The sequence below is a fragment of the Haliaeetus albicilla genome, chromosome 2 (genome assembly GCF_947461875.1).
Source record: "Haliaeetus albicilla chromosome 2, bHalAlb1.1, whole genome shotgun sequence".
Lineage (NCBI taxonomy): Eukaryota > Metazoa > Chordata > Aves > Accipitriformes > Accipitridae > Haliaeetus > Haliaeetus albicilla.
In genome coordinates this window covers 80,155,870-80,179,952 of record NC_091484.1, presented here as the reverse complement: position 1 = coordinate 80,179,952, position 24,083 = coordinate 80,155,870, and the positions used below count along the sequence as shown (strand labels likewise).

General features: G+C 39.8%; 1 protein-coding gene across 16 annotated transcripts in view; it reads left to right on the top strand.

Moving 5' to 3' along the window:
• The window catches only part of MAP4 (microtubule associated protein 4), a 164,279-nt gene that overhangs the window by 48,974 nt on the left and 91,222 nt on the right, over positions 1-24,083 (top strand). For 15 of the 16 annotated variants that reach the window (XM_069778471.1, XM_069778464.1, XM_069778465.1 and 12 more), the window contains exons 3-4: positions 4,329-4,591; positions 13,533-13,598. In XM_069778471.1, the coding sequence (XP_069634572.1) occupies positions 4,348-4,591; positions 13,533-13,598 (310 nt within the window). In that variant the 5' untranslated portion in view covers positions 4,329-4,347. Of the gene's footprint in view, positions 1-4,328; positions 4,592-13,532; positions 13,599-17,373; positions 20,848-24,083 lie in introns of those variants that run through there. The other variant, XM_069778481.1, reaches the window with a different exon arrangement.

The window sequence follows — 24,083 nt, the reverse complement described above, 5'->3', positions numbered from 1 at the left end:
TTGACTGTCCTCTGAGGCTCTTCCAGAGATAGAAATCTTGAGTCATGCAGGTTGGTGGTACACCATTACTGCTGTTATTCCCTCTGCTATTTAACAAACAAGAGGACCTCATCAGCTGTCTCACAGCTGAAGAATTATTTAATAAATTTTTAAACTGCTGCCTTCTGAAACCCTGCTCATTCCACAATTTTGCCCTTTCATCTTAAAAGTTAATGTCAGAATTCATAGTCCTTGTACTCTGTTAATATCTGATTTGCATAGCTATGTAACACACAGTGTATTAAGGTACATCTTGATGAAGAGTCTTGAATGCTTCCTATATGTAGCTAACTTTGTTCCATATGAATGAAAATGGTATAGGAAGCATCTGTCTTGCTAAGCTGGTCAACACATGAATATGCTTCAGGATTTGCTTCCTACCCTTGGGCAGAATCTGTGCAATGTACTTATTTTCCTTCTGTCTTGGTTAACTCTATAAGCCCTAGTTCAAACTGGGGGTCTGGGAACTGGTGTAGTTTGGCTGCTCTAACACCAGAGACAGAAAGAAGAGAAATTGCTTCTAGTCCAATTCTAGTGATGTTCTGGCTGTCCTTTGATCCTACCTGGGCTGTTGAAGGCTTCCCATAGCTACTGTGGTGCTTTGGGTTGGGGCAGCTGGTTATTTGCCAGGTGCTTTTATGTGCCTGAGATACCAGTTCTGTATTTGCTACAAAAATGCAAAATGGCTGTTATTAGTTACACCGATTTATTTATTTTTTTATATACATAGTTTCTGCATTCCCTATTAAGTTAAATATAGACAAGGAAATGTCCTGCCGATAAGTCTGCATAACCTCATTATTATTTTTCCTCAGAAACTAGATTGCTTTAGTGTCCTAGTTCCTATGTAGGTCTGAAATAGATACATTGTCAATGCTATTTTATGGCAGCTATTTCATAAAGTGCTACCACACTAATGTGGAGAAAAAAAAGCACGATGTGAATCCATCAGTTGCTTGTGGTAGAATATTCATATGTTGGAGGATGATCTGAGTGGGATTAGCCTTGATTTGTATTTAAGAATTCCTAACTGTTTCCTTAACCCCACTCACATGGCAGGTCCCGCTGCCACCGGGGCTTTGGAGGCATTTGCTCCATTAGTTGAAGTACAGTTGTTTAGGTCTAGAGAAAAGGTGACTGAATATCTTAGTGGAACAAGGACTAAATAGTTTCTGGACCATCTAAATGCTGCTTATAAGCTTGCTCTGACTACAAACCAATGATTATGGCCATACATGTTTCTGTGCAGTCTGGTGTTGGCCGTAGATGGTTACTGGGTTTGGATCATGGAGAGGAGGGGATGCCAAATGTTAAAGGGCCTCTCTATAAAGTAGTCGGGTAATAGGTTCCATCAGAGTGGGAGGATGGCAATGACTTGCTATTTGGACAGACCCTAAATTAAGCTGTCAAGAGGAAATGGTCCTAAAAGGCCACTCATATTCCTGAAACTAAAATAGCAGGAATGCTTAATCTGAAGCGAATGTGTGAGAATTGTGAGCTGATAGTTCAGTTTATGGACTGTAATCTACTGCTAGTGAGCATTTGGAGTGAGGTTAAAAAGAGAGGTTTTCCCAAATGCCATTTACATAAAGTTTCAGGTTCTTGATGGGTAAACCTTGCTGTGCTGGCGTTGGTGCAGAACCAAATACAATACTATGAACATGAAGGACTTGTGACATCTGCAAAGTCTGATTCAGCCCAACCTGGCATGCCTGCTGCGAACAGCAGGAGTCGGATTTTTCTTTCAGCGTCTGGTGTGTTCACTCTAGCCTTTGCTTGTTTATTCCTCAAGTTATTGGATGTTCTCTAGCTATTTTCTGACAGTACTCTTGATTCTTGCATTTTCTAGTAGCATTGCGAAGCAGCTTGTTGAAAATTTTAAATATTGTTTTTCTTCCTTATGCTAAATGAAATTTTCAGAAGAAAAAGATGAAATGTTCATAGCTCCAAAATTGGGTTTTTTGGTGATTGACCTAAAAGCCATCATTTCACTTTCAAGTTGAAAGCAAGGGAGGACACGGTTGAAATGATGGCCATTTAAGAGTCCCATTTCTTTCTTCAAAGAGACTGGCCTATGCAAAGATAAAACTTCTCGAAGTGACTTCCCTGGTTGAAACTCAGTAAAGGGTAATGCGGTCAGTTGTGCATAGATCTGTACGATGGTGCGTCTTGAAAATAGTCAAGAGCTCCTATCTGAAAGAAACTTTTTTAACAAGATTCTTTTACTTAAATATAAAGATGGCTTTTTTTAATAACCATAATTCATTCAACTGTGACCCTGCGCGAAGGGTTAAGAGCTCCAAACCTTTCACCTTTAGATTTCCATTAAGTGGTAATTCTTCAGGGCCTTTATCTAAACCAACAAAAACTGTAGTTGCTGCTTGAAGTCTGATCTGGCTTGAAATCTGACCTTTTATTGTTAAAGAAAAAAAGCATAGATTTAACTGAATTAGTTTCCATAATATACTTGCATGCAATTACATAAACAACAATATATCAGTGTGATACCATTGTTTATAAAGAATGTGAAAAATTGCCTTATGCAGGCTTGAGCCTGTAGGTATGTGTCAGTGGCCGTATACTGCTGACGAAGAATTTCCTGTAGTTCAAGGAGTAGGAGCCTTTGTTTTTTAGGAACAAGAGGATCTATGTTCTGCAGTCACCATGTAAGTCAGTGACCCTGGACTTCTGCGCAGTGGCCACTTGGGTCAGGCCTTCATTAACCAACACATACAGATGCCCATTGTGTTTTCTTGTGAGTGTCTGTGCCTCTTTACGTATGCAGTTCTGTATCTTCAGCTCTGTTTCTGATTTTCTCCTAACGTAGCTTGGTGGTTCTTGTCTAATATAATGAGGATTGGTCGGAAAATGATAACTCACTTTACCTAAGCTCCTTCATATCCTCTTGTTTGGATGAATTTGTTGTTGGAACTCTGAACTTATTGCTTCCATGTCCTTGTCCTCTACTAATTCTCAAGCAGGCACCGCTGCATTGGCTTGCCGGACTCCTAAGGTGGAGTAAATCTTTCACTAACAAGGAGAGTCTCTGCACAGATCGTGCATCTAATAGCGAGTGTAATACAGATCAGCATCAAAATCCTTTTGCATCCAAACATAGACCAAAACTAAAGGAAGCTGAGCTACCCTAGTAGGAGTAGTAAGTATGCTAATTTAGATACTAAAGGCCCTTTATGGTTTTGGTTTTTACAGTTTGTACCAGACAATTTCTGCAAATGGCTAAAATGTATGACTAGAGCTTTTGATATCTTTGCTGTTTTGATAGCGTCATGCATACAGAACATGGACTAACACTGCTCTGAAAGAAAGTTTCAGGAATGCGCCTTCTGTCAATCAGAAGTGGTGGGTTTTGCTTCCTTAGACAGCTTTCTACAAATTCACGTCAGTATTTGTTGGCTGTTGTTCCTAATAATAACTTCAAAAGGATGAAATGTGGAAAAAAAAAATTGTTTATGGGTGTATTTGTTATGCCAGCCTGAAAGCTTTAGCTGCAAAAGAGATGAATCAGTTCAGGTACATTTTCTGTTTAGTGCCAGGAAGTTAAATTGAATGCTGAGATACAAATCACAGAGGAAAAGATAAATGGTGATTCTTTCCACTTCACTTCCAATTTATAGCTTTATATATAATGTGTACGTGTGTACTTTACTATCTTTTTTCGTGTAAGCATTATTAAAACTTCACCTTCCAGCACAAATCCCAAAGCTAGAGTGGGTTTGTTGGTATTAGCAAGGTTTGCTGAGGACATAAACGTGCTACAGGACCCTATCAAAGGGATCAAAAGCATCACTGAAGTATACATCAGAGATTATGTAAAATCCTAATCTCCATAGGGGAGGCTGGGTGGAGTCCAACCCAAGAACTAAATTCCCTTGCGTCATTTGTCTTTCTGTTCCTGAGGGTATGTAATTAACTCACAGATCTGGGGCAAGGCAGAAATCAGTGTATAAGACTGTGTTTATGCTGGCCATGTACTGGTTTGGGGTGTGGTTTGTTGTTGTTGTTTTTTTTTTTTTAAATACTGATAAAATATCACATGAAATGTAACGTTCATGCAGTAAAACCTGATTTAGATGATCCAGCTGTTTGTTTCTGTACTGGTATGGGGTTTTTGTAAACATCTGGGAATTAATTGAGTGCTAAAGCAAATGTTTCTTCTTGTGTTATGGCACAGGAGGCACACAGTTGTCAACATCAAGCTCTGTGTAAACTTAAAAGGTCTCTTATTAAAATGTTACTTTCTTTTTCTTCTTCCCCACATCACTTTTCAGGTTGCAAAGGTGCTAAAGCATGGCTGACTTGGATCACAACCTCAGTCTTGCGGATGCTCTGACAGAGCCAACTCCCGAGATTGAGGAAGAAGTGAAAAGGGACTTCATTGCCACTCTGGAAGCAGAGAAATTTGATGATGTGGTTGGAGAAACGGTAGATAAAACAGACTATGTTCCTCTGCTGGATGATGATGATGATGATGCAAAAGCTGGGAGCCAGGAACCAAAAAGTAAACCCCATGCAGACGGTATTCAGGTGGAACGTAAGTGTCTAAAGCACAAGAGCAAAAAGCTGCATCACTTAAGCATCAGAGAACACTTTTGCTTATTGTAATATTGCTAGGCCTGCTAAAACAGGACTTTTATATGTTGCTGGTTTTAGTCTGAACAATTTATTTTAAAAGCAAAGATGGAGATCAAATCCTGTTTCTTGTTTTTTTACCTTCTCCTGTTCAGTTCTTCAGCCTGTAAAATAAGCTATCATTACTAGTTCACAGAAGATGCTATTATTTATGTTAATACTTTGCGCACTGCCTTGGGCTTCTCAGAGAAAGCACTGTCCAAAGTGTGTGACTGCTATGCTTACGTATACAGTGCGTTCCATGTCAAAATACTAGAACTGTGCAAGATACCACCACTCTGGGTAACAGCAAATCCAAGGTGTAAAGATCGGTGACTTGCTGTTGCTGGTGACGTCTACAGAATGGCATCTTCATAAGGTCCACGCTTTTGGGATCTTCAGACTCAAATGTTTATTAGCTAAAGCTTTGTTTCTCCACTGATCCAAGGGTCTACTTATTTTGATTTCTTGCTGCATGTATATGCTGGTTATGTGCATATATAGTAAAATGTGGTGCTGTCTCTGCTGGTTATGAACATTTACTAGCCCAGTTGATATTTATTAGTGTTAATAGCTTTATCAGAAAGTGCTTAGAAAAAGGAGAGGTTTAAACAGATACTTTCTTCCCTAGCTGAGTAAAAAGGAAAACAGTGAGATTTGGGGGTCATCCATTAGGTTTCTTTCTCAGTAAGCAATTTATATTCTTTGTATCTTTGCCTGTGTGGTGTTCTGCCCCTGCTGCCCCTAGCCAAGTGAGGCTAACCATCTGGGATGCGTAGTGTCTTGATTATTATTACTATTATTATTATTATTATGCCTTGATCTATGCTGTGTAAAAGAAGAAAGCATTTGCTTCTAGACAGGTAACCTGGTGACTGCTTTGGGAAGAAAGTTAGGGTTTTTTTGCCTTAATCCTGATGCTCATCAGTGTTGATGAAAGTGGGATGTGCGGAAGAGCTACAGTGATCACTCATCAGAATAAACAGGACCTCCAGGACTACAGAATGGGGAATTACACAATGGGGATTTCTGGTCTAAGGTGCTTATTTGCATTGTTTAGAAGTGTATCAGGTGCCTTGTAACATAAAAAATGTAACTTTGAATTTTCCATACTAAGGTAGTTCATTAAATGGTAACAAACAAGTAGGAAGGATGGAAGTAGGCAAAGACATTATAAAACTTTGAGCTTTGGTCAATACAGGTGTGTATTACTGTATTCAATTACAGTACCTCTAATAGAAGGTGTTTTATATTTTAGCATTGCAGAAGTAGGAGTAACAGAGAAACATGAAAGCTTGTTAACACTTTTGCATATGATTTAAGAATGTTTTAAAATAATACTTTGCTCTAGAAGTTACAAATTCTAAAACATCTCGGCACCAGAATTTCTGTGTTAAAATCGTTGTATAATATTGTTTTAAAATGCGAGTTCTGTAAGTTGTCTTCCCAGACATGTATCCCTTGAACATTACCATCATAACTCACTATTTCAAGTAACTTCAGATTCTTGAAGCAGGTGTAATGAGGCCTTTTGGGTTTGCTCAATAATTAAAACTTATTGAACTGCCCTGTGAGAAGACTGCCAGTTCCTGTATGCAGAACTGAGTCAGAGATACCAGAGTGCTAACCCAGGTTAACTTTTGGGCCAGACTCTTCTCTTCATCTGCATCTTTTGGCTTTTCTAATGCCCCTTCCCCTCCCCAGTGCCTTCCCTGGCTGTACAACCAGTTGTTTGTCTGCTTGAGCAGAACTTGTTTCCCTCCTACATGGCAAGGGGAGGGACGCAATTTCTTGTTCTTGGAAGTTTGTTTTTCCCTTTTTTGGGATAGCTGGAGAACAGTTATGAGCATTATCTAAATCTTTGGCAAGATGAAAACAAGACCCTAACTGAAGAAATTGGAGAGCTTGCTTGCCTTGAGTGGATAAGATAATGTTTTTCAGCTTTCTCACCTTGTACCAGAAGAGGAAGGGCTATCAAGCTCTGCAGTTTAAAACAGTGTCAATTTACTACAGGCCAGTGTTAGGATTTCATCTGGTTATGTCTTGATTTGTCTAATCTGTTTTTCCCTGAAGTGATAAGGATACCTATTGCTTCCATGAGATTTGTTCATTGTTTATAACTGTTTAAAAAAATATAGTAAAGCTTAATGTACTTGCTTTTATTGAAGCTATAGAATAAATGAGCCTGGATGAGGTATTACAAGATCCTAACAAGGGTGTTAGGTGTTCTAGTGCAGTGCTTTGAGTGTTTGGGGAAGGGATACTGCTACATGAAAGGCAACAAGAGTTCTATATCCCTGGCTCCAAATATGACTGGAAATAGCTTTATTTTCCTGAGGGAGAAGAGTAGCTTTCATGGATCAGGCTTTTCAGCCCCCACTTGTTAATTTATTTATGTTAAAAGGCACGAATGTGTTCAGACAGCATGGTCTCTGCTACTGAGATTGCCTTTCCTGGGTCAGAAGAGGTTTAATCATGTGTCCTGTCAGGCTCTAGCTATTCTATCTCTGCTCAAGGGTTTTCTTTCACTTTTTTTGTAAACCCAGGAGCCAGACTAGACAAGTGTAATCATCAGATGGGCCTCCATCATGGACCTGAGTGAACCATGTGAATACAGAGAGATGGAGATGTGATGAGTAGTTCTATGGTCACCTACAAATTTGTCCTAGAATAAAGCTCTAATAATAGTTAACTTATTTTAAAATATCATTGGAAAGGCATAGCTTAAGAAGAAAGGGTTTTACTCTTTCTAGCACCTGGCTGGACATCATAATTTGGCAAATTCTGGGGTAATCCTCTTATGACATTGTGGGCTTTACATAACGCTGAAGGATTGCTTTGGGTGCATGCTACCCAGTTTGTAGCTAGCTTTCCTTGTAATTTCCAAGGCTCCAAGGAGTTTAGAAGGTACTGTGGAGCTTCCAATTAAAGTCATGGAGGCTGTAGCGGCAGTTTTTATTAGGGTGCTCACGTGAAGTAAGGTATATGCATCCTGAAGTGCAAAGGAAGAGATGTTTGGAAGGGAGCAAGTTCCAGCTGAAAGGAAAGTACTGTGCTTTAATAGCTTGCAGCAGGCAGCAGTGCTCCTGTGAAATGTTTTAGCTCAAGTGAGGATCAGTATTGTTTCTGAAATGTTTGATTGTGTTATCGTTGAGGAATTGTGTACAAAGCTAGGTCTGTGGCATAACTGTTGTGGCCTTGTACACAGTAAATGCATGCCTTCCATTCTTGCACTCACTCTGTTCACAAACTTGGTGATGAGTCTTAACTTTGTATACAATTTTTTAATAGGGAAACAAATCCTGAGCACAATGTAAGTGATGAAGTTCTTTTAATTTGCAATGGACAGTGGCTTTGGGGCTTTTTTCAGGCACACATGTTGCCACGAGATGGCTCTGCTGGCGCTGCGTGATGCTGCTGGACAGACACTGCTGCACAGCAGAGCAGACCATTCTCCCCTGCTATGGAAACAAAACACAGCTCCAGAGCCTGAAACCCGAGGCCAAACCACAACATTTCCCTTTCCTTCTACCTCCCTTTCTGTACTAGGAGTAAATGTGCTTCTTGCAGAAGGCAGCAGGTTTTGCTTTTGAAAAGAAAGTTTAAACGCTTTGTCACGTATGAAAGGGAAGATGGAGAATGTTCCATAGACCCCAAAGTTTCAGAAAGATTAAAAAAAGTCAGCAAGTGATGTTAAGATACTTGTATTTTTATCTCATATGATACATTAAACACCCTCTCCCTCTCAATGTCTGTCCATCCCCATTACTGCCTCAAAGTTTTTAAAACTTCTGATTAGTATAAATCCCCATATTGTCTTTTTGTACAAAAACAAGTATCGAGCATGATCTGAGTGCACTCTCAGATCTGTCAGACACTTGTGATATAAACATTACAAATAGTTCAGAGACATGCAGGTGATACCAAAGGTGCACTCCTAAGCTCTGTGTGTTTTGTATGCTCTGCCCCAGATTTCAGTAGCTTTCCCAGCACCTCATGGCCCAGCTGCAGAAACTGCAGGTTCATTTCAGCATTAGGACCTTGTACCAGTAGTATGTCGGGAGCATATTTCAGTGTGAAGGGGTTTTTTGGTGCTTTTTGTTTAAAGTGCAGATTGTATTGTAAAGCTGCCTGGATCTTGGGTTGAGTTGCTTAACTACATAATATAAGTCTATTTTCTTAAAGAAGGAATGCCTTAAGTATTGTCTTGATAAGCCAAAGTGTTCTTGAAAGTTTTTCCATGTTTTATGAACTAAAGTGGTGAAATTAATCTAGTTGTTACAGTTCACAAAGCAAAATTAATCTTTTTCTAGCTCAGTTGCTTTACACTGATTTAGCATCACTCGGGTAATATTTGTGCTCAATTAACGAACTTCACTTGGGGTTCTCTAACATCTAGTCGTCTTGGATTCAATCCCTACACAGGCAGCCAGCGATCAGACAAGGTGATTAAACCTTCAAGCTTCAGCTTCCTATTTCAGAAGGAGAGGTGTGAAGGTGGGATGGGGGATCTTAGGGGAAATTAGTATGGCAGGTCTCCTTTTCCTGCTCGTGGATGCCAGACCTGTCTGTGCAGCTGTGTTTCTGTTAGTGCCATCTGACAGTATGTGCGTGCTTCTGAAAGCTCTGGCATCCCAGAAACACAAAACCAAGCAAGCCTTGGCTTCCATTTAAATTCAAATTCTCTTTAATTCTCATGGTTAGAGACTGAAGCTTGAGAATCCAAACCAAGTGTTTATGTCATACTGGAATGCCAAAGGGCAAGCAAAATTCTAAGTCTTTTTTTTTTTTTTTTTTTTTGTGACTCTGGGAGATGATGTGCTTGACTGCTACTGAGAAGCCATTTTGAGACAGAATATTTAAACATATGAGTTGAAATAGCTTAAGCTACTTGTTAAGAGTTACCAGCTAGTTTTGACTGTATGGCACTCTGTTTATCAGCTTTTTTGTTCCCACTCATGTTTTCTTTTTTTTTTTTTTTTTTTTTGGTCTAAGCTTTCTGACAAAGTTGTGTTCAAGTCTGCACATACAAATGTGTGACAGGATGATAAAACATGCAAAATGACTCTCATCCACAACCTAGCCACCCCACCCAGGCCTGCCGAGAGCTCTTTTTTCTTTTTTTCCCTCTGGTATCCCATGCCTACTACAGAGCAGGCTGTGGGTCTGATGGTGGAAATGTGCTCAGTTGTGGTTATGCTCCCATGTGCACTATGCCAAGTCACTGCTGGAGATTAGCGTTTTTTATATTGGCACTGTCCATTTGCTTGAGATTATCGGTTTAGCAAATGCTGCCTTAAATTTGTTTATATAAAAACAATCCTTTGATCCACTAGCCAGATGCAAATACTATCTTGTGATTCTGATGAGGATTATGTAGTTACAACATCTTGACATGTTTTTGTTTTCATGCAATTTAGAATATGAGGGGAGGAGACCTGGCCCTGAGAAAATTGTTGGGTACTTTCACACTGCACTCTAGCTAAATGAGTTAAATTTGCTCCAAAGGAGCTGACCTTCAGAGACATAAAAACAAAAACTACTAATGCTGGGTAGAGTTGTTTGATTTGATCTGATTTTCTGGAAGCTTGTCTTCCAAAAAAGCTAAAACTGTAAAGGAAACCATTTTACCTGGTTTTCATCCTGCCCAAGAAGTGCAGAAGGAAAGACGTGGCATTTCTGATTCTTCTGCTTGTTTGGAAACTCACTGTTGAGTCTAAAATCTTCTTTAGATTTCATCTGGTTAAGTGATTTGGAGAGACCCTGGCTTGACTGCACTGCATGATGTATGTGCAACAGTGTCCTGCTTATCCCTGTGTATTTGCAGAGCTTTTTGAGAAAGTTAAAAACTGTTGCCTATATCAGACCTGCTTGCAGGTTCCTCTGCCATTTGGGTAACTGGAGTCCCTTCCCCCTTGTGGCTTTGATGGCAGAGAAGCAACCTTCTGCAGCTAGCAGGGTGCACACAGAGGAAAGCAGCTACTGTGGTTACTGCTCCGCATGTTGTGAGGGAGAAGAATGTTGCAATGGCTTTAACCTATTCTTTTGCCCTAATTCCTGTGCTGTTGAAGCAAATGTAGGATTATTTTTTTGTTGTTGTTCAAATAAGTCAGTATAGGGGGCTGAATAAGATGAAGCTTCTCTGAAGGAATGTATTTGTGCTTTGTAGTCTAGAAGCTGCACAGAGTTGAGAGCCCTGTCAGCTCTATGGAAGGTTAAGCCAGAAACGCAGCTGGCTTTGAGCTGTCCTTGTTTTCATCTACCATAGTGTTTGGTAGGCTTGACTGATATTTTGGTAAGGGTTTTTTTGTCTTGTTTGAAGTTTGCAGAGCCCTTGGTAGTGGAGGGTGGAGCGTCCTGGCTTTTCTTTTTGATAGAAGACAGGTGGCTTGGATCACTTGGTACCTTAGGAGATCCATCTCTAAATGAAACTTTTGTACAGATGAAGTACTTATTTTCTGAATGGCTGAGATGCACTGAATTACCAGAAGTGTCACTGAGTGGACTATATGCAGTGCAAAGCTGACCTCAAGTGCACACAAACTGCTCATTCCAAGTGCTACCAAACCAGTCTTACAGATGAACATTTTTTGCAACCTGAAGCAAGTGCTCAAAGTATGCACACAGACTTGCAGACCAAATCTGTAGTGTTTAGCCATATTTGTGATCAAGTTGGGTCCTGTTTTTAACACATAAATAATGACAGTAGCATCAAGACCAGACTATGAAACGTTTCAACAGCTGTATTGACTATGGAAGGTGTAATGATCAGGTTCAGATGAAACCGAAAGCAATTATGTGATCATTTTGTCCAATTTAAAACAGAACTTGCACTAAAGTTTTCAATTACAGTTTAAATACTGAAGAAATGTGAGTGAATTTGTGGGTCGTGGTAGTGGGGGTTGTGTATTTTCCCCACCACTGAAAGATTTTTTTTTTTGACACGTTTAAGCATGAGTGAAGACTAGAGAAGACTTGCAAAGCCTTTGTTACAGTGGCATCATCAGGTACCTTTGTTAAACCAGTGTTATGATGCCCATTTGAGAAGGACTTAAGAAAACTTAGAGCTCTTGCACTTGGGTGAAGCAAAAGCTTCCTTGCTGTTAATGGGAAGGTTCAGCAGGACCTGCGTAGCTCTACTGTGTAATTCCTCGGAGATCTCATTGTAAGACCCTGCTATTCCATGAGATACCCAGCGTATGTTTTGGCAACTATGAAGCAGTGTTGTATAAACCATCCTGTGACCCTGATTTCTCCTTGCTTGAACTGATCAGTAAACTCAGTGACTGGCAGCAGTTCTCCCAGTTACTAGTTAAGATAGTTCTACTATTACAGTAAATACCAGACCTTGTATAGACTGACAGCAGGAGGAGCTGGTGTGTTTAACTGCTAAGAAACAGGTCCAGGGATTCCTGTAGTATTTTCAGCTACTTGAAGAGGATGTAGGTGTATGTTTTTCTATAAGCTGTCTGGCAAGTTCATGTTGAATTTTTGTAAAACACCAGGATGAGCCACTGAAGTAACTGGAAAGACTTTTCTTTTGCTTTACTGAGGGTTGCATTAAGCCCTAAAGTGCTACGTCTAAAGTACACTGGTAATGTAGCTTTGTTTTAAAACTGCTTTAGCTCAGGGAAGGGACAGCAGCAGCTCTGGTAACTGAATGTGTGTCTCTTTGGGAGTGATTTTATTTTATTTTATTATAGGATTAACCCATTGCCCCAAGTGTTTCTTCACAATAAGCAGAACTGAAGGCCTGAGGAGCTCAACTGCTGTTAGAGCTTGTGTTGCTTGTTATGCTTAACCAATACTACTCAAGTATTGTTCTTGCAGTGACTTGTCTTCACTATTTCACAACTGGAAAATGGGACAAATTCTTAGAAATTAAGCAGAGTTTATTTAAGAAGATATTAGAAAATATTTTAAAGACTTGGTGCAAGGATCATATCTTCAATTTAAGTAAATGGCCTTGTAATATTCACCTGTCACGGTGGTGGTTGCCTACAGAAATATTGTGGTGCTGGCAACCTGCACCGGTATTAATACCAGCACAATCCAGCTGCTTTTGTAAGGACCATAGTCTGATCTCAAAGGCAGTAATTTAAAATAAATAAAATTTCTCAAGCAGTTTGTCAAAGCGATTATAGTTATTGACCCTCAGCAGCCCAGTGTAGAGATTATGGGGTGAATATAGAATTTCACCAGCGTATTTTGATGATTAGGAAGAACTGTTTGAGTACTAGAAGTGTGCTTTTCTTAAAAGAAATATTATGTTTATTAAATTCCTTAATTATTCCCAAAGATGGTTTCCAAGCAGCATTTTAAAAACCTTACACACTTGTTCAGCCAGTTTTCCATCCACCTCTCTGTGCTGTTATCTGACCTATGCTTTGTCAGTTTGTCTATGAGGATGTTATGGGAGATGGTGTTAAAAGCCTTATTAAAGTCAAGGTCAACAGCATCAGCTGCTCTTGCATCACATCCACCAAGCCCATCAAACTTTTTATCAGCTTGGCTAAGCGTTATTTGCTTGAAGGAAATCCAGAGTCACAGTGGTCTAGTGCTGGCCCTTAGGAAAGCTTAGTTTGAAGTGATGCTATGAATAGATAAAGCAGTTTCTAGTTATGTGTTGAGTCTTCTTCATGGGACTAGATTTTCTGTGATTGAAAAGCTCTTCCTTTTGGGTTTTAAGTTGCACAGACTCAGTGCCATGTGGGTACCTTAACTTATTTCAAAAATAATTCTGGGCGGAAAAAAACCCCTTATCTGTGTTTGATAACACTAGTGTTGTCCTTACAACATTGTTTTTAAGTTTTCAATTAAGATTAACTTCATCCAATGCTCACGTTTCCTTTGATTTCTTGTAGATACTTCAGCTTCTGGGCCAACAGTTGTAGAAAATGGTGACCATGGAATAGAAGATCACCGCGCAGGTATGTGCTTAATGTCTGAAGGAAACACATCAACTTCTTTATTTATTATTGGACCAGTAAAACCTCATTGTGACAAAATGCATCATCTTTTTGAGTCATATTTCTCCATGGAGGGTTGTTTGTGTTTTTTTCAAATGATCTTTTCAAAGAATTTGAAACAAAAGAGAAATGCATTATCGTTTGGGTTTGAAATTACTTATTTGCATAAAGCCTTGTTCTGAAGACATTGTATACTTTATCCATGGTCAGTGTTGGGAAGGCAAGATCTAGGGCACTGATACCTAAATGGCTTTCCAGTGATGCCATAATATTTGTAGCTGAACTCTACCCTAACCTGTGAGAATGACTTCTCCTGTTCCCCATGAGACTGACAGTGATGTTTCTTCTCTGAGTACACCATCCTTTGATGCAGTTTTTTCATTCACTAATTCTTAGCTGCTACTGAAATAACACTGCTTTGTTTATTCTGCAGCTTCTCCTTCCAGTCCAAACTACCCTTCTGTAAATATCTCCTAATATTTATTTTAGCAATCTCAAAGCTGAAATTGAGGTGGTCTTGAACCTTTTTTCAAACAGTGTTAGGATAGCTTTGTCTGCAAGGAATTTGTCATGACTTAAGTGGACCAATATTTCAAACTTCTGAGGAATCTGGAAAATAATTGATCTTTCCATTAGCAGTCACATGATAAATACCAGTTCCCTTCTATGAGACTTTCTTACTATGAATTGGATTTCCTACCAAATTCCAGCTGAACTGTTTAGGATGAGCAGTACCAATGCTGCGACTGTGTGCATAAGCCAGTGGTTTGTTTCCTTTTGTGGTGAGGAGGGTGCGGACTTTGACAGGCTGTACGGTAGCACCTCTATTTTCTTCAGGATAAAATATTCAAAAGTCAATTGTTGTCCTGGCATTGATAAGAGCTATTTATTGGTCTCCCTTTTTCATGATCTCCAGCTTCAGCTTTAGCACTACAGATCATTGCTAAGATTGTTTGGATTTTCCCAGCATTAGCATCCCTGCTAGTCTGTAGGCGTGACCCCAAGAAAAAAAAAATCCAGGAGATAATGATGAACGTATGGGAGTGGGAGACAGGGATGAATTAAAACACCTCTTTTGCTGTAATTGTCATTAGAGTGTAAGCAAGTTTTATGTTCTTATTGAGCATGAGAATATAAAAATTGATCTTTGTACTTAACTTCCCATTGTAAATCTGGTCAAAAGAAAGCTGTGCATCTTTTATAACTCAGTATAAAACTGAATTTAAGAAAACTTCTGAAACTTCCTAAGGATACTTTGTCCCCCTCTCTCTTTTTTTTTTTTTTTTAAATACATGTAGCTAAAAGGAGATAGAAATAAAATCAGATTTATGATACTCTGGGTATGACTGATTAAATACATTGAGGGTTTTTTTAATTGAACTTCTGAATTGTGTTTAAAAAAAATCTCTTATTATTTACTTAATACTAGCTTTCTGGAGGTTTAACTCTTCACACTAAATGCGAACAACTTTGATCAAAAATACTTTTTATGTCTCTGAAGCTTTTTAATTTATTAATATGTTCCATCTTTGTGGGGTAGAGTTGGATTTTTTTTCTCGTTAAAGGCTGTCTAAAAGTGACATCAAAGTGGTAGAAACAGCATGTCAAAGGATGAAGAGTCATAGGCATCAAGTTAATTAGGTTTTCCAGAATAATAGAAGATACATACAACACAACTACTTCACCGACTCTCTCCCCCTACCCCCTTCTCTATGGAATACTTGAAATATCTATGCTTATACATTTGAGAGTAACGGAGAAATGCTAATTTTCAGTAAGATAATGGAGGTTTTTTTCGAAGTTGAAGAGCAGCTGGTGCTCTGCAGAAATACAGGCAAGTTGTTCCAGACCAGGTGACAGACTTCAGTAGTGCCTGGTTCTACATTTAATAGGTGATGCTGCCTAAAACCTTTTCTCCCTGGCCCTAAGCCACCTTCAGTTTTTGGCTCACTTATTTGTTTTCAGCTGGATCTATTCCCTAATCTGTCTTTTTTTAAAGCTGAAATGATTCTTCTGGATGTGCAGTGTGGGCCCAGTGCAGAGGTGGGAGAGTAGCTGAGAGGACTAAGGAAAGTAATGCTCAAGGAAACCAGCTTTTTGCTACAAAAAGCAGTGTAAGAGCTACAGAGAGAGCTTTTAAAAGGCGAGCTGTGCTTGAGTTGGATTCTGAAACAGACTTCAGGGAAAGTATTGGGGAAAGATGTAGTTAAGATATTTGAAAAATACAAATGTCTGGTTATCTCTCCACTCTACATCACAGGAAGCATTGCAGCACATTTTTTTCACCTATCAAAATGTTTTATTGCATGCAACATTATCTACAGACATCTGGTGTATCTGTATGCAGAGGTTAGAAATAGTCAGGTCTGAAATCTTAGTGCTGGTTTGGCAGCCTGTGCTGCCTCCTGACCGGATCCCCACTCTGAAATGCCATTAATGTAGTAGATGGCATAAATCCCAAACTAATGTTACTCGGGGCCAAAACCCTATATTAACTGTTTAATTATTTTTATTGTAACAGTGATGTATTTAAACCATTGATTCAGGGATGCATATAGCACAGTATTTCAGAATGTAAAGGAAAATGTTAACAGTTGACTATACGTTGCCTGTTTACTTGAGGGTCCAAACCTGTGGCCGTGAGGCTGCGAACCCTCTGCGCCCATTTGCTTCCCCTGAAAGTGAGAGACTGGCAGTTTCTCTGAAGGGTGCAGTTCTTGGCAGTGCTGAGCTGTATGTGGCGATTGGTTATTTGGTTTGTGGGGTTTTGGGGTTTTTTTTGAGAATTTGAGAGCTACAGACTGGGAGCTCTGGCTTTGGTACTCAGCACATAGACTGAAACTCTCTCTATTAAATCTGTTCTTCCTTATAAGGATAAATAGAAGAGCAGTTGGTGCAGCGTTTGGAGGAAAGCTGTGCACATCTGGTGCAATTCAAGTGAATCAGCAAGGGTGTGGGGAAACTGTTAATAGCTTATAATCACTCATGGCATGCAGGTATTGAGTTAGGGAACTAACTGCTAGCTTTCATCATGCAAAGGTTAGAGGGTGTTTAGTAAAAGTCTAACAGCAGGTTTAAAAGAAAAAAGTGTAATTTTTAAACAGTGTAACTTTTGCAACTCCTTATTGCAGGATATTTGCCTAGAGTTCAAAGGAATTACATATGTTAAAAGAGACAAATTTCTGAAAAGAAATCCATCGAGGATGATCATATAGTTTAATCTGGATACCTCTTGTTCCAAGATCCTGTTCATTATCTTGCTGGAAGATGAGAAGTAACCTAGGGAAGTATCGCTGTTCGGTGTTCATACTTTCCCTAGCTGGACTTTCTCTCCAACCAGCCTGCTTGTCGTTCTGTCATCTGAGATTGGGTCACAGAAATACTTTGTCACTGCTTTCAGTGCAAATTGTGCTTTTAAGCAGCATCCTGAGCTGCTGCTCTTTTGATAACAATTTGTCACTAATCTTGATTTATCACAGCTAATTTTTGCATGTGGCACAATGTCATGCCATAACATGACTAGTGATATATTTTCAGACACTTCTAAAAGCAAAATTCCATGTGTCTTTAATCTGGCTTTTGGCAAATCTCCTGGCTGCACTAAATGAAATATTGCTTGTTGTGCAGTGTGCTACCTGAATGTTCATGTTTACTAATGACTTGCGCTTTTTTGCCCCTTTCCCCATCCCGTTTCCCTCTCCTACTTCTTTTCCTCTCTTCTATTTTCTCCTCCTAGAAGCCTAGACTGTCTCCTAACACTGGGGCTGCCACTGATACAAGACCAGTGTACTTTTCTACCTGCCATTACACTTCTAAAATCTTCAGCATTTTACAGAGCTCTTGCTTTACATCCTTGGACTTTGCGTGTAGAAGAAACCAAAGGGTAGCTGTGCTGTCGGCCGATCAGCCCTTCTCCTCCTCCCTCTCTGCTCTGCAGTGCTTGTTGAAACCTTCCTTTCTTTGTGTAAGCACAAATGTGCACGATGGTTTTTAACTGCACTATTTCAGCACTCCCACTGTTTTTAAATCACAACTACAGCTCCATTTTTAGTTCAACCACTTTTAAATTTAATTTATATCCTTTTTCATGGATGCTTAATAACAGATATTAAATTTAAAGTTGTGCTTTCATAGCGGATGGGTCCACCATGACTGCAGCTCCTTTCCCTTCTCCCTGTACTCACCACAGCCTTTTAGAATAACACTGAGTTTTACCTGCCTTTATCCTTGATGCTTTGAAACCTTCTCATATGAGGCTTTTATCTTTAATAATGTTGTCTTCTTTAAAACAGGTGTTTTCACATCATAGCACTTATTATGCAGACTTGAGAAACAGATTAGGAAAAACTGTGTTTACTGAGGTATAAGCACATTATCTCTGGTTTGTAAGGGGTGGATTATGGGGTGCAAGCACTTGCCATCAACTGGGAGTATAAGGGAAAACAACCCACCCAAAATTCCTGCCTCAGTAAGCTGCTTTGCTGTTGTACGGCTTCCTGCAGGCCTTGGAAGTAAGAAAGAAAATTGCCTTTCTTTAACTTCATGCCTCTAGCTTTGTTTTGGTAATGACAGCCTTGGATGAAATTTTACCTGCCATGAAAAATACTCTGTCCCTTCTAAAACTGAGAGAAACAAAAGATCTAGGACTAATTGTCAAACCTATACTGAAATAATTATGACAGTTTCCAGCAACGCCAAAAGGAATGGGCCTGTTTTAACCTTAAACAGAGCTGCAAGAGGTCAGCAAGTCTGTTGCGATTTCTGCTGTCTCTACAAAGCTGCAAAGCTTTCCAAACACAAGAGTCTTAGTTACTAGCACTCAACAGATAAAATGCAAAAGAAGGAAATAATTTAAAGAGACTACTTAGCATTTTACATGAGGCAAGCCTAGCCTGTTTTTTTGTAGACTAGTGAATGTTTTGTTTGAGGATAATTGTGTTGTGAAGCTAAAGGTACTTTGCCTACAACACTTGATAAAAGTACAGGGTTTATTTGAACCCAAATCTAGTCTAAGGTAGGATGCGATTCTTCAAATTGCCAAAAGCTAACATACTTTGATGTGCCTAAAAATGGTATTTTCTTGTTGTGAAGAGTAGCTTGCACCTGAATATTCCTAGTACCCTGCTAGTGTCCATGACTACATTATGATACCGGTCTACTAATGATTTACTGGAAGAGTATTGCACCTTGAATGAATATTACTGCTAATGCCATCAGAGGTCATCTTTGAAGATCTCCTTCAAAAAGTGACCCATCCAGTCTTGATTTACTTTTTTTTTTTTAATCCAAGACCTCACATGCTCCCCACCCAGGGTGACAGTGTCCAGAGTTGCTGCAATTAATTTTGTATAATCAGCCTGTTTAGTGATGTGCATCAGGACTCGAGGCTTTTGTTCTCTAATTTGGTGGCAATTTATTGCTTTACCCACCATTCAAAGCCTCATTAGTAGCTGACATCCTTGTGGTGCCAGTTTCTGAACAAGTAACACCATTGGCTTCTCCTCCGAGGTAGCTAGCTGTCATTTCTAAGAGAAGCTCATTGTCTACAGGCACTCAGCTGCCAAACTGGGCTCTTCCCTTGCTGGTCCAGTGTGCTTACCTGGCAGAGCCACCACACAGTTGCTTAAGGCCAGCAGCCTTTGAGACCAGATCCTGACTGAGGTACAAAAATAAGCATTTCCCCATGGACTAGAGCAATAATGGTAACTCACAGATTGCCCCGTGTCTTTTCTGGTTTTACTGGAAATAATGCCATGTGGTAGCATGTAGCCAACAGCTTCCACCTTTGACAAGCCACCAAAGCCTCACCTGCTTTTGGGGGTGGTGGAAGCTCCTGCTCACATGTGTCTGTGGGCCATCCAGGACCATTTCTCCAGTTGTACTTCAAGCACCATCAGGTCTGCTGCTCAGTCACACCAAAAGGTGAGACGAGAGCAGTGGCATGTGATGCAAGGAGAGGCATCTGGTCCTTCTTGTTGTCAAGAAGTGCTTTCCTCTTTGGGGGATTTTTGGTGTCTGTTGCCATAAGAGGAGATTGTTGTGTTCGTGGCTTTAAAGACCTCTTTGTAGCTATTTTTTTTTAAATGTGGTTGATCTTGGAGCAAGGCAGCATCATGGCTAGTTTGGAGGCATTTTAGCTTGGTTCCACAAGTCATTCTTTATCACCTTTTGCCTTAAGTGGTCTTCACTATTTGTGCCCTAGAAATGGAGAATAATTAATAAATTACAGAGAGAAATTTTCAGATTGAATAATAGAAGGTTTCAGATTAACTGAATATCAGACTTTCTCCCCTTCCCACAGATGCTTTATTTTACTGAAATGCAATAATGCTTTAAAGTATTGGCTAGAGGGGAGTTTCTAGCACTTGTAGCAGTTGGCTAGGTCAACTTGCTTTGCGAAGCGGGCAATGAAGTTGTGGAGCAATCTGCCTGGTGCAGGAGCTCCCAGTTCAGTGAAACGGGGCTGGATGTCTTGTCAGCTAACCAGGCACAGCAGTGTCTGGAGCAGACCAAAGTAAGGACTGCTAATGCAGACGGGGGCACCCCTGGGGGTTCAGTCACTGTCTTAGCTGATAGCATGAATAATTCATTCCATTACACTACGACTTTTTTTTTACCCCCATATTTTTATCCCTGTTTATTTTAAATGTCATTAGGTTTACAAATTTGAGCGTAAACTTGTAGATAGAGAAGGGAGATGGTTGTTTCTTGTTTGTGGTGGTTCTTCTTTACAGGACTGTTACCAAAAGCTCTGCAATGTCATGTGTTTGCTTTTTCTGGGGCAGAAGTGTAACATGCCGGTCCCAGGAGGCTGAATGTTTCGGCAAGGGGAGGAAGAGGATGTGGGAGGGTCAATACAGAATGTTGTATCTTTTGTCACTCCCAGAAAATATACCTGTATCTTGCTGAAAATCCAGTGCAGTAAATGAACATGCAGGAGTGTGTGTTTCATGTTGCAGTTTTTATTTTCAGAAAGCCAGGTAGATACCAGATGTGTTCCTCTGTTTAAATTTCATGTTATCCATACTTATCTCCTGTCTTTGGAGATGATATGAAACCTTTGCAGAACATACTAAACTTTCTTATGCTTATAAGCTTGTCTGTTATCACTTCTGATTTTTCTTAATGATTCCAATGCTTTGTATGACGTGAAGCTGTATATCACTGTTGAATAAATCACCCTAATAAACATCTCAAACTAACCTCTCAATAGTTGTACTGTGGTGAGAATCTTCTTGGGATTGTGCTGCTTGTTCATAGTTAATATCTACAGGTAGCTGCACGTGCTTGAATAACCACTCTGGTGTTACTTCTAAAAGAGGTAAATGACTTACACTGGATTAGTTTGCTGTCTGGATAGATGTTTGAAAAGGTCCAACAAAAAATTGTTTTAGGTAATATAGTTAATACATTAAAAAGGAAATTCTTTCAATGAGCCACATGATTTTGTTGTTGTTGGGGGAGTGGGCAGAAGTAGAAGGAACACTTCTTCCCACTGTGCTCAAGGAATAAAAAGTGAACTGGGGATGGGTGCGATAGATGCTCATTTCCATGTTGGACTTACAAGGTACTTAAAATCTGCACATGTGAACTAGCTAGTAAATAATGTCTAGTGTTTGTGGCAGTGCACCTCTTATGGCATAAGATGCCTGATATTTGTGAGTATTCACAGAAAAATGACATGTCCATGGGAATGGTAATCTACACTGAACAATATTTCTGAGTGTATGTTGTATACACTGGAAGCATTTAACTGCCACGCCAGCTGAGGTTGAGTCTTTGCTGTTTGTTATCTAACCCTCTTCTGCTGTTGAATAAGTTGCTAGTGCACGAAGTTTAGAAAACAAAACAAAAAACCAAAACAAAAACCCCAACAAAACCCACAAAAAACCCTAAAAAAAGTCATTCCTTATGTTTAAGTGTCCTATTTACAAAATGCTAAAGTTGTGCTTTTCTAATTAAAGCTGTTTTTCCTGTTTTACCTGCCTGCATATTTCCCATTTGGTGCAAGTTTTTATTTATAAAGGCTTTTATACTTTCTGAACTTAAGGGAGAGCTTTTTAGGCTTTTCAGAATGGGTCTGTATCCAACCATATTCGCTAAAGGAGAGTTCATGTTTCTGTTGCTTCAGTCTAAAAAAAGCAGCAAACTGAATAATTCAGAAGGCTTGTTTAGTTCTTCAGATGGGCATGACTAAGAGGTTTTTTGTGTGTGTCTGTCTGATCTTTTGCGGGCGATTATTTTTAGGCCTGAGATGGATAGGGAAAGGGGAAGGTGGGCGTCTTGATGAACCTGATCTGACAGCTGGGGGGGCAGAAGTTGGGGGGTGTTATACCCCTGCGCTCCCCAACTCTCGGTGAGGATGCTGGGTGGGAGGCAGAGGCACTGCCAGGGGACGTGCAGCTTCCCCCTTGCTGCTGCAGGGTGAGTGCAGAGGATGAAGGTTTATGCTCTGCGGGGTGCCCCTTGTGCAGGCTCTGAAGGAGCCTGTGCTCTTTCAACTGAAGAACCCTTGTGGCTTTCTACGGCTGGCAAAGGAGTTGAGTGGCAGTTAGCATAATCCCAACTCATGAGCTACTTGCAAGCAGTTCAGCAAGCTTAAAGAAACTTCCCAGATGTTGAAGTGCTTAAACTCTAGGAACGCAAGAGACATTGGGGTAAATTTTTGTTCAGCACAGAACTTTGCTTAGAAAAACCTGACCTCTCTGAAGAGCCCCTTCCATGCCCTGGATTAGATCGAGGTCTGTAATTCTCATGTGGCTGAGTGTTCGGTGGAGTGTCGTGCAGGGGAACGAAGTCACTGAGCACTCAGATCGCAGTGAAAGATGACTCATGAGATCACCAGGGCACAGATCTGTCACTTCAGTGTGCATTTTATTAATACAGCTCTTCTGTATTGTCTGACTGCATACTAGTTTAATGTACCTGATGGATATTTGAGTTCTTATGAACTGAAAAGGTGTATTGTGAGCTGCTTAACAATGTTTCTTTAAGTATACATAATGTCCTGCAGCAGCTTGGCATTAAAATAGTACAGGTCTGTGCTAAAAGTGCATTTAAGAGCTTTCAGTCCTTGAATCTCTCTTGCTCTTCCACAGCTTGGTAAGTTGAATAGTCACGTTTTGTGTGGAAATGATGTTGATGTATATTGACCATAGTGAAGGAGCATGTCCTGAAAGATAGTCATTTGTGCTACTAATTTTCTAAGTCCTCCTTTCTGTTAAGACTTTGGATATTTTCGTGAATATTCAGTTCACAATGCTGGTTTCATCTGCACCTTGAAATGACTGTATGAGTATTTGATATCACAGGAATAACTTACTTGAAGAACTGTGATTTTGGAATATTAAATAGGTGAAATTTATTTGTCTCTGTGGAGGAGGAGCCAGTTGCTACTAATACAAACTTTTTTTTCAGATGAAATTTTAGTGGAAAGAAGCTTGTGTTCTAGTGTACCTCTAGGGTTTTTGGTGTTTTGCTGACCATTTTGTATAACAGATAGGTCCACTAATGACTGCTGCCTTGACTTCTGCAACACAGGGTAGTCTCAGTATGTTCCCTGCCAGACTGATAACTTTTATTTTTTTGCTGTAAATATCTGATCTTGATTTCTTTCATCATGTAAAAGTTTTAAATAAATAATCCATGTTCTTGGGGTAAGTTCTGCATAGTTCCTACCAGAAATGTTCTTTTTATTAAAAAAAAAACCAAACAAACAACAACAAAACCCACAAAACACCCCCACCCCACCCCCAATTCAGTGAACTTCAAACAAGCAAAGCTTTGAGAAATTTATGTCCAGTGTAGGTAGCTGTAGACTGATCAACTTCACCTCTCCTTTCTTTAAAGGGTATCTGGATGTTGTTGACAGCAAGCAGCACTAAGTCAGTCTGTTCGTGATACCTTTGTTAGGCATTGATGGGCAGATTATTTTGATTCCAGGATGATTTCTGAATCCCAGGGCCCAGAATTGCATCATAATATGCATCCCTGTGCATATTTGTTTGTAACAAAAGTCAGGCCACTTCTGAGGGCATATAATCAAACTCTTTTGAAGATTCTGGATGTGCGACTTGCTTGTGACCCTCTAAACTGCCTGGTATACTACTGTTTTCTTTGACCATCCAAGCAGAGGAGATTGACCTGTATTATCCTAAATGCACATGTACAAACTTGATGAAAGCCCTTGGAATGACAGCTTTTGTATTCAGTTCTCTTATGAAATCATAGGAAGGCATTAACGGTGCAAGTCACCTTCTGCAGAAGTCGCTGCCTTTTCAACGTCCTGCTTAATCTGGGAGTCCTGACTCCGCATCTGTGGAGGGCTGCAAGCACTGCACCTTGTGTCCTACCTTTTTTTTTTTTTTTTTTTTTTTTTGTTCAGTGGAGCAAAAACAAACTCGGGTGAAAAGTGCCATTTGTGAAAGTGATTACTTTGTGCTCTTT